The 11466-nt window shown below is 37.3% G+C and overlaps 1 protein-coding gene across 1 annotated transcript in view; it reads left to right on the top strand.

The window, feature by feature from the left end:
- Positions 1-11466, top strand: part of ATP6V1H (ATPase H+ transporting V1 subunit H) — a 46400-nt gene that overhangs the window by 12538 nt on the left and 22396 nt on the right. The window contains exons 4-8 of the mRNA XM_005418313.3: positions 2648-2761; positions 5415-5519; positions 6555-6608; positions 8766-8863; positions 10302-10494. Coding sequence (XP_005418370.1) covers positions 2648-2761; positions 5415-5519; positions 6555-6608; positions 8766-8863; positions 10302-10494 — 564 coding nt within the window. The remainder of the gene's footprint in view (positions 1-2647; positions 2762-5414; positions 5520-6554; positions 6609-8765; positions 8864-10301; positions 10495-11466) is intronic.

The raw sequence follows: 11466 nt of genomic DNA, 5'->3' as shown, positions 1-11466 counted from the left end.
TCCCCCTTGTCCTGTCAGTACATGCTCATGTAAATAGTCTTGCCCCATTTTTCTTGTGATGGATATGAAATCTCCAGTCTTTGCCTGACTTGTCTTAATTCAGTATATTCAAAGATTTTAAGCAAGAAATCATTCAAGGACATGGCCTGTCATGGTGCCATTGACTCCAAGTAAAATTTGCCTTGAGAAAGTATGTTTGCTGCAGTTTCATGAGATGAACAAATAATATTTGCAGCTGCTTTTGACAGCTGGAAGTTTTAAAAACTATCGCAGATAGCAGAATTCAGCTTTTGTCTGATAATGACTGACTGTGGTGCTTCTATTATCTTTCTGTGCTTTGCTTGAGAAGTGGTAAAAATGATGTCAACTGTGTTTTGAGCTCATGAAAAGCTTACTTGGATGTCTAGGATTGTTCCAGCAGTTCTACTTACTGATTTGATGACCTTTGTAAGAAAGATTTATTTTGAACACTGGCAAACATGAAATCAGTGTTGTGTTTACTGGATAAGATTATCACCATTGTGCTTACTTCTGAAGGTGGAAAGTGTTAGCATATTGCCATCCTTGAGGAAACATTTCTTACTCTCTTCATCTGATAAATTCTTGAAACAATTTCTTTGGATTAGTGACCTCGTCATACTGCACAGTCTGTTGCTTATGAAATCTTTAAGAACCTATACTCTAGCTGGTGCAGGTAGCAGTATCACCTGAACTTCATTATGCTTCTTCAGAATTGACAGCTGCTAAAGTATTCAACTGTTGATGTGAGAGCTTCAGAATTTTCTTTTCATCAGTGTAGTCAGTAGCTTCCTAGGAAGGTGCAACATTACGTATCTCAGGGCCATGGGGAGTTTTCCACGCCTTTCCTTCTGTCTTGATCCTGCACCTTAATAGCAAACTAGACAAGTCTTGTGACTGACAGCATATTGAAATTATTTCAGCATTTCTGCTTCCAGACTTGCCTGTCTCCTCCTTAATTATGTTGTAAACTGAACTCATTGATCTGGTTAAGTTTTGATCTTTCTTAGCTAGACTGTTTAGCACATTCAGATGCTAACAGTAATTTATGTGATCGAACTGCCATTTCTCATCAAGCAAGTCCTCACAGAGTGAAAACTCTCCACCAAAGGCTCTGTGTCCCTGAGATCTTATTTTTGTTTATTTCCTAGTTTGTACAACAAATTTTGAGAACGTTTCTGGGTGCTTTTTTATGCATGCTATCTAGAGAGTGGATCACTGTCAAGGTTATAACTGGCAGATAACTGGTGGCATCTGAGCTTCCCCAGCCAGTGATCAGGGCAGCAATTTGCAGCCTGTGTGGTACAATACTGTTGTGGTTCAACCCCAGCTGGCAGCTGAGCACCACACAGCCACTCACTCACTCCTGCAGCAGGGGGATGGGGAAGAGAATCAGAAGAGTAAAAGTGAGAAAACTTGTTTTTTGGGGTAAGGACTGTTACTTTCAAGGAAGGGTTGGTTGAAGCTCTAAGGCTTAGTAAGATGCCACTGTTTGAATTATGGATACATTCAGGTCATCTTGTGCTTAATGGATCATATTCCAGCAAGGAGGCTTGCCTAGCTGGTTCTTCATCCCTAGTTAATAACAGGATGCAGAATTGATGGAGAAAAGCCTTTCTAGCTAGGGGAGTTTGAAAATTAAAATATCTGGATAGTGGAGTCTGAGATGAGACTCACTGTGCTTTTGTGAGTGTCTCATTTGCCTTCCTTGGTAGGAGTTGTGTGCTTGGTGGTAGTAGTTTGACCTCAGTGGGGAGACATCTCTTCGGAAGGAAAGCTTCCAATCCACCAGGAAGCCTGGCTGGAATGCATATGGAAATGCTTGAGGAAAAGCAAGCATTCAAATGTGAGATTTTTTTGGGACTGTCTATCTATATTCTAGGCTATTAGGAAACAGCAGAGCTTTTCTTTTTCCTTCATGATTGTATGGCCTGTTCTCTGGCCTGCTATAAAGAGAACTGTAATGGCTGCTTTGCATAGTGATTATTAGGGGAAATATTTAAATAAGCTGTCCCCAGTGCCCAGGCTCAGGTAGTTGTGGTCTCTATGGCTCAGGGTTGGAGACCTGGAGAACAGACTTCTGGTGGCAGTCCTCTTATAGATATGCAGGTTGCCTGAGATAAGTGCTGAATCAGCTGCAGCCTGATCTAGGAGAGAAGAGCTCATTTCCCATTGAGAGGAGTGGAAATGCTCCTTTACACCCCTAAGGTTCCACTTGTAGAAGCTGAACAACAGGCTCTTGTGTGGAAGTAGCAGTACATTGAAAACTTTGTGTGGACTTTAAACAAGCATAATTGGTTAGATGAAGAGTAGTGTAATTCTTAAAAAATGACAGCATTTGCCTTACTCCACTTGCATGTTCAGAAGAATATGTGGTTTGCTCAAGCAGGTGTTGCAGTACTGGGATACAGCTAAGGCTTCAAGGTTTGTTTTCTCCATCCCAAATCTCCAATCTTAGTGTTAGAGTGCTGAAATGAGCTGTATCCACAAGAAATTTTTCAGTCTAACTGAAAAATCACAAGCCAGGATACACTCTGATGATCTGTGCCAACATACCAAGGAGCAAATAGCTGCTTTATGTCAAGTGCTTTTACAAATCTGTCATCTTTTCCTCTCTCAATTTTTACAGGAAAATCATCAGCGTGTTTGCATCTTCTTTGATTATGCAAAACGTGGTAAAAACACTGCATGGTCCTATTTTCTGCCAATGTTGAATCGACAAGATCTCTTCACTGTGCATATGGTAAGTTTTAAATGAACCTGTCTCTGAAGATGGTAGAGAAAAATGCTGGTTCTCTTTTTCTTCAGGAGATTTTGGAATTTGAAACTAAACTTCTGCCTGGACTGGAAAGTTTTCTTCTTGCAGTCTAGATGAGTCATTCTTAATAAAACTTTCACCTAACCACATTTTAAAAAATAAAGTTGCATTGTTAATTGGCATTGGTTTATTTCTGGGAGATTAGGGCAGGTTTTAAAAATTCAGAAAAGCAGGGACTTTAGAACAATAAGTCCAGTAAAACATACCTGAAAATCTTTTATCATAACTGCCATTCAATGCTGTACAAATATTAGAGTTTAAATTCTCATCTTGTGCAAAGGAAATATCTTTACCTCGATGAACCTTATTTTGTCATATGCTCAGTTTATCAGCTGACTCACTGGAAGTGTAGAGTGAGAAACAGAAGTGCTTGATGTTGTTCAAGTGCTGCTCAGCAGCAGCTAAAACATTGACACATCACCAGCACTGTTTTGGACACCAGTCTAAACCACAGCATCATATGGACTGCTATAAAGAGAATTAAGTCCATCCCAACCAAACCCATTACAGCCATGTGCAGTGTATTGTTTCTGCTATGCTCTGACTACTGTTTGCTGCTTCTGTATATGGAGTGGCTTTTCTGGAATCTTAGTATTCTTCTGTTTTCAGTGGTGAGAACTGGATATTTCATCTCAGCAGATTTTTTTTTTTTCTTATAGGCCAAAAATACATTTGTATTACTGTAATATCCTAGTGGAGACTACAGTTTCCAACAGTGAAACTTATAACTTGAGGAAGAGAAAACTGCACAGCTATGAATTTTTCTACATGGCATATGTTTGTGCTGGAATGATATGGTAGAGTCAAATCAGAGACTCAAACTAGAAACCCACTACCTGGTCTGCATTTAGGCTGTGGGGGTAGAACTGATGCAAGGATTCCAGGACACTGAGCAAGCCATGCTGTTTGCCCTGAGGTGTGGCCAGTGTAGCTGTGTTTGGGGCTGTACTGCAACTTGAACAGTGAGCTGGCTTGTTCTCAAGAAAAATGTCAGGCTTGATTTGTTTATTTATTTAATCTGGTTGACTGCATGGATGTGGATCAGTTTTCTTGATGTAGCTGAGGAAGGAGGTGGCTGGGGTTTTTTATTGGCCAGTGCAGTTTGTTTTGTGATTTTTTTTGGTGGTGGTGCTACTGAAGACCCATCCTACAAAACTGCAGTTTGAGCAGTCAGACAATGCTGTCTGCCCACATAGGCATAATTTTTAGACCTTTGCAGTGCAAACTATTTTAGTCTCCCTGGAATGATGTTTTTTAAACATATGGTATAGATATTTTGATGGTCAGCATTTCGCTACTCAGATTTCTGTTATTTAGATATTGTTTTCTTTAGGTACTGCAGAAATATACAAATAATTTAACAAGACACAGAATATTATGTGAAGTGAATCCACTTAAAGTGGATCCACTAAGTTTACTGCCTTATTATACCTTTTAGTACAGTGCATGTTTTTTTAAAGCACATGAATGTTTTCAAACCCAAATTTTAGGATTGTTGATTTTTGTTTGGTTTATTTTTCTCCTTACTATGCACACTGGAAGCTTTTTGATGCCACATCATTACATATGCTGAGGCAGATAAAAATATTCATCCTCTGTGTAGGCTCAAATTCCTCTAAGCATAAATGGTCTCTCATTCAGGGCCAGGTAGCAGTTTTAACTCAGAAGAATTGTTGACTAGAGAGCTAATATCTTGTGTTTTAAAGCTGGAGGGATTTTTTTAGGGTGACTTACTTGCATTAAGAAGGGGATCTGACACATTTTAATGTGGCAGTTATTGTTCCAGACTCATGCTTGTAATCCCTCTACAATTGGTGGTGGTGGTGGTGCTGCACATGTGAACGCAGTAATGTGGAAAGGTGGCTGGAATAGCGTCCTCACTGTATCATGGAACTATGTGCATGCAAATGAACCTCTGCTTCAGTAATTTCTTGGTTACACTGTCTCTTTATATCTAAACTGGCTCAAATGTTTTTGCAAATTAACTGCAGGCTGCAGTGTATTCAAATATAATGTGGAAAGTCTGATGTAGAAATATACTCTCGTTTAAGTATTCTTAAAGCCATAGGCATAATAAAAATTCTTAACCTGACCACATTTTTACTCCCCAACTTCATTCTTCAATTGTACCTTCCATTTTACTTTTCTGCTGTTCTTTTTCTGGGCTTGAAACTTCTCCCTTCTTGAAAATGACTTCCTTCAGTTTAAGTACAAAAAACCTTCAATACCATGTTACCATTTGTGTTGGCACATACCACAGTTGCTTAAATCAAGCCTGCATGTGTTAGGCCACCAAGTGTCTTGCTTTTGATTGATTTCTGACTCTGGTGGTGTCTTACAGCAGTAGCCCATCGACAGCTTCCCTCCATCTCCTTCTGAGTTCTTTACTGGTGCCTTGTGAACTTCAACAGCTACAGGTATCTGATAACAGGCACAAAGAGTCCCCTACATAGAAAACAGGTAGATTTCTGTAAGGGGCTAACTTGTATATAAAACTGGTTTCCAAAGTTTACAGAACTTCTCTCCGAATTCTGAAATTGCTGTGTTTGAAAAATCGGTTTATTGCAATCTTTTTCAGGCAGCAAGAATTATTGCCAAACTGGCTGCTTGGGGGAGGGAGCTTATGGAAGGCAGTGACTTGAATTACTATTTCAACTGGATTAAAACTCAGCTTAGTTCACAGGTAAAAAAGCTGGTTTTGTTTAAACTTCATAGTAACTTTGGAAACTTTCTAAAGAATATGAATGTATAAATGTGTAAATGAGGTATATTTTTGGTTTTGTTTTTTTTAAATGATATTTTACTTCGTGATTTTTAAAGCTAAATGTTCTTTATTCAAGCACTTACTTTTTAACTTAGTATTTTAAGTATTTTACTCCGTCCTTGAAATGTAAATTAATAATAAATATTTTCACCTTTTCTATTGGTTACCACTGTCTTTTTTCTTCTGGATGCTGAGAAAATATGAGACAAGAGTTTGTTGTCTTGCCTATAAAATTTTGGTTATCAGAGCTTTTTGCTGGGAAGAAAAGTAACATGGCAGCAGAAATTGAATATCAAAACCTTTTTCCAGTTTACTGTAGTACAAAGCCTTTGCTTTTAGTCCTGTGGAACTGAATAAATTCCCAGTTACTTGGACAGTGTTTCTATAGTATTGGCTCCGTTTGAACCATTAATTTCTGGCTTGTCCTTCAAAGATGAATCATTCTCCTTTGCATTAATTTCTGGACATTGTCCCTTCAAAACACAGTGATTTGTCACTCATTCCTCTTAGTGCTGTAGTAGAAGTGGATTCTGGAGAGCCTAGAAACATTCAGTAGATTTATTAATGGTATATTTTTCATAGTTTTCTAAACTGGGCTTATTAAAAAAGATTTTTTTTTTCCTCTGGAAGGTGAATCTTAAAGTTGAAATTTCCTTCAGAAAGATGCAAGAGTACAGTTTGCAAATTCTAAGATAAATAAATGTCTTGAATAAATCCACACATTAATTAAAAATGTTGATGTACCAGATCATTTTCAAGCTTGTTTTCCTAGACATGAAGTGTGTGGGAAATAAGTACAATATATGATGGTAATATATTAAGCAAGAAAAATATAGAATAGATTCTAATTTTTTTTTATTACTAGAAAATTGGAGAATTGAAAGAAACTTGGTAACAGCTGTTCCTTAAGGATGAAGAACAACTCTGATTTTCAACTTTTTTTTTTTTTCCTAGAAACTACGTGGTACAGGGGGTTCTGTGGATTCAGGAGCAGTCTCCACAAGTGATGTGAGTATATCTTTGAAATCTGTCAATCTGCTATTTTGGGCAGGTGATGTTCACTCCTCGGATTAAGGTGCAGATCTCTTCTGGTGCCAGTGATAAGAAGTACTTGGAATCAAAACTGTACAGTAGAGTGCCAGGTGATGGCGCCAAGAAACAAAAGTATTTTTAAGCACTTCATTTCACATAGAATATTGGCAGTGGAAGTGTATATTTTACAAGTTAGTTTGTCTTGTTAAAGCTGTTGATGTATCTAGGATTCTCCTTGTTAAAACTTGAAAAAATTATATAAAATTAATTTAATATTTAAACTGTTTTAAGTCCCTGACTTGGTAATCTTAGAGGTCTTTTCCAGCCCAAATGATTCTGTGATTCAGTACTGTCTGTTTACCACTGAGCTGTTGGACTTGTTGTAGAAACCTGAAACTGAGAAGCTTTTGGCTGTTGGGCTGTGCAGAACTCAGAAAAGGGCACATCAGATATTAAAGCTGATACTGCCCATAAACCGCTGTAGCATGAAATTGCAGGAGTGCTTTCAAAGCTGTAAGCTTTTCATATCTGAATAGCTTGAATTCAGAGGAAAACAGATTGTCCTTTTAGCATCAACATTTTTTTAAATAATGAATTGCCTGTAGCTGTAAAACCTGCTGGGCTTGGAAATGAACTCTGACAGTATAATAAATGCAAGTGATCATCCTGACTGGATTTTCTGTGGTGTTGTGGCATGATGGGGCAGTTGATCATAGTTCTTGAACGTGGAGTACAATTCACTTTGGTCTTTTGTTCATTTTGCAGCCTGAAAGTGGTCAGAGTTTCTCAGAAGATTTAACTTGAGATTTGTTGTTCTTTAAAGTGTAGTCATGGCTTTAAAGTGTTAGCTTCCTGTAGAGGAGAAACCTCCTCTACAGGAGGAGGTTTTTTCTACTTTAAGCCCCTCTGGGGTTTAAAGTAGGAAATATGCAACTGTTGTTCATGACGATGGGTAGGGCATAAAACAATGGCCTGAACATATAAGTTGAAGTATTTCAGTATTTCATGTGCAGATCTGTGTTCCATAGTGTTAGGTTTCCTTAGACTGACAGCCCTCTGTCATACAGCCATAAAAGAATATATAGTTCTGCAGCACACAGCAGCACTTACTGTGAAGCCATGAGCTCTTCTGATGTGCTCAGAAATCATTATTCATTGCACTGTGGCACTGCATGGATGTACTGTGCCATGGCAGGGACCCAGAGCAGCAGAGTGCAAATATGTTTTAGATAATTAAAGTGGGTAAGTATTGTCTTAACTTCGTTAGTGTTCAGATTTCAGATCTAGCTTATGCAGGATTTTCAAGCGGGTCCTGGCTAATTTCAGAGTCAATTAGAGATGCAGTTGTAGCATTTTATACAGGAAATGAGAACTGGAATCTTATTATGAAATTTCAATTATAATGGTGTTGGAAGACAATGCTTTTATGACAGACTCTTTAAAAAGAAAACTCCAAGTTCAATGGGTTGGTGATCCAGATAAATTAATGCATTATTTGGAGTAGGAGAGCTGTCTGTGTGTTTGTAGCTGTTTTATTTGCATGGAGTGTGAAAATGAACACTTTCACAGGGAAATTGATCTTCTAGATGATTTGAGCCCAGATGCACAGACTTAGCTTTTACATAAAGGACTTAAATCTCTCATGAGAGACACAGAATGAGTTACTCTTTATTTTCAATTCTGTTTATTGCCTCCTTTCTTTTCATATGGGATTGCCTAACTTCTTTACTTCATTAAATGTTTGAAAGGTTTGAGTTTGTATTATGTGAGTGAGCTACTGTGAGAATTTCAAGGAAAAGGCTTATAGGGAGGAAAAAAGCAAAAAAGATTTTATCAGCAGCATATATGATTAATGTATGATTAGAATTAGTGAAGGTAATGCTGACAATTGAGTAAGAAGAGAGAAAAACATGCTCTGGTAACTTTATTCAAACAGAAGACAGCTTTCATTCATAGATACTGAAGTAAGGCATGTTTAAATATTCTGATAATGTAAAGTGGTATTGCTTGCATAACACTTCTTTAATATTCAGAACTCTCTTCTTTTATGCCAGTAAAGCATAATTAGGGAAACTGTACTTCAGCTCTTACTACCTGACTCTTCTGGTAAGAAGTGTTGTTCTTTTCACCCAGAGTTCCCAGTATGTACAATGTGTTGCTGGATGTCTGCAGCTGATGCTCAGGGTCAATGAATACCGCTTTGCGTGGGTAGAAGCAGATGGAGTAAATTGGTGAGCACCTATTTCAATTTATATGGATATACATGCACTTACAGTAGTACATCCCCAGTGATCTTTTATTGGAATAGAACTCTCTTGTAATAGACAGCTGCTCTGTTTGCCTACAAAAGAGATTTGTTTTCAAACATTAACAGAGTCAAATAGACAAATGAAACTTGCACTGTTGAGGCATTGGTGCAACTTCCCTGTTCAAGAAGAACAGCTTAAGTATGTATCTGAACAGGAATATAACCATTTGTCTTCAGCTGAAGATGTTCTGTTTATATTTTAGTAGAATAAGGACTAACAAAATGAGTTTCTGCTAATCATCCTAGTCTTTGAGTTTGGAATTGTTCTGTCTGAAAGTATTAGTGAAAGGAGAAACATTTTCTAGAGCTAAGACTAATTTTTTCTACATATGGCTTCAAGTAGGTCACTCTTTTATCCAATTCTCCTAATAAATAGCTTTGCATTAGGATAGGATTTCAGCACTAATCTTATTTAAAAAATGCTTGCCTATAAATAATTTTTCTGCCATCTATGCCTCTACTGTGGATGGTTGGTACATAATTTCCACTTTAATGAAAAATATCCCTTTATACTGAAATGGAGAAAAGTCAAAATTCCTAGTGAAGTAAAATTTCAGGTGATGTTCCTGTGTGTCAAGGTGACACTGCTGAAACCAAGGAAGCTTTTTAATCAAGTATTAAAGCATTACAATAAGCCTGTGTTTCACCATGTTTAACTGGTCTTAAACTTGATAAGAATGATTTTGAATGTAGATTCTTTTTTAAATTTAAATTGAGTTAGCTATTTCAAAATTGACCTGTAAATTGCTTATTAAATTTTCAAAACTTCAGCTGAGCAAACCTTCTGCATGATGTCTTCTTGAAGATCTTGTGGTGTTATTATTTTTCTACCAGTACTTTGTATATTTGTATCTATGAGACACTTTCTGAGAACTTGCTGTTAAATAATGAATACTTCAGCTCATTTCAGACACTCCTGTGGACAAGTGCAGTTAAGAAACGAGGTTCAATTTGTGTAGATTTTGTTCCATTTATTTCTTCTTAAGTCTGAAGGAGTAGCTGAGATTTGTCCGTTTCTTCCAGGATGACAAATAATGCTTTAAACATACCAGTAGAAAAACTGTCTTGGTTAACCAGAAGATGGATACAGTACCACATTAGTTCAAATGTAAAAAGCTGCTTTATGACTTTAAGGCTAATGTGAAAAAAGCCATCTCTTTAAAAGATGGCTTTCTGAATAAGCTGCTTATACAATGATAAATAGTGATGCAGGTAACTGTGAAGTGTGTGTTCTATGCTCGTCCTCAGGAGCTCCTTCCAATAAGTTTGTGTTACCATTTCTTTTAACATTTCAGATTGGAGCAATGCAAACTATGTAGTCATTATTTAAAAATTAAATGTGTACTATGTCAATTTTTTAGCATCATGGGTGTCTTGAGCAACAAATGCGGTTTTCAGCTGCAGTATCAGATGATTTTCTGTGTGTGGCTGCTGGCATTTAGCCCTCAAATGTGTGAATATCTTCGTCGGTACAATATCGTCCCCGTGCTGTCAGATATTCTTCAGGAATCTGTCAAAGAGAAAGTAACCAGGATCATCCTCGCAGCATTTCGGGTGAGTACCTGTTGACTGCAGTCATGCTGTGCTGCTCTCACAAAGTCCTAGGTCTCAAATGTTGCTGATGAAGAGTTATTTCTGCTGGACCATATCAATAAGCTGATTGAAAGCTTAACTCTGGGTTTTTTTGGGTTTTTTTTCTCTTTTTTTCTTTTTGTTAACTTGAGTGTTTGCTACAGGTAATATACAGGCTATTACCAGTAATAGGTATCTGCTATTCAATGCCTTCTCAAAATAAGATTGACTAAAACAACCAATGTTAACACAGGCACTAGTGATTGCTCTTATTTAATTCAAGTTTTTTTCCTACTGGTACTACTGTAAAACCCTGGAGTTACTAATAGCTGATAAATTTTATCTTATGAAGCTTTAATTTAAAAAGTATTATTTTGAATGCATATGTTTGTCCAACTGAGAACTTATTTTTATTTACTAGTCCAAAAATCTTTGTGGCTCTGTAAAGGCAAATGAGAATACCCATGCAAGAGTGAGTAGTTGAATTACCGTGTCTGCATTACCTGAAATTTCCTGGTCCTATATGACGTAATTAGGAAGAATTGAGTACCTAGGCTTGATGTTTTTACTGTGAGAGTACCATTTTAGGTTCATGGATGCTACTAGTTTTATGTGCATGCTTGCCAAGTGTCTTGTGGAATAATACATGAAAGCTGTAACAACTTGTAATGCTGTTTTCAAGCAGCACTTGGTATTCCTGAGTAGGAAATGTGAGTCTTGGATGCTGTTTGTTTTCTTGGATGTTCCAATAGTAAGTGTTGCAAGCACATTAGAATGGGGAGAGGGAAATTGTTGATTACTAATTTGCTGATTAGCAATGATAAGCTGTGTGAAGGTGCTTACTCTCTCTCTCTGTCTGGAAACATCTGCTGCTGAAATTAGTCTGGGTAAGGCAGATCATAAGAATTTGCTGTTTGTCTTGTTGAGGGAGTACAGTGGTATGAAATCTTCAGC

This window comes from Geospiza fortis, unplaced genomic scaffold (assembly GCF_000277835.1).
Source record: "Geospiza fortis unplaced genomic scaffold, GeoFor_1.0 scaffold53, whole genome shotgun sequence".
NCBI lineage: Eukaryota > Metazoa > Chordata > Aves > Passeriformes > Thraupidae > Geospiza > Geospiza fortis.
Note: the sequence above shows the minus strand (reverse complement) of the source record. Positions and strands in the feature narration are given on the sequence as shown.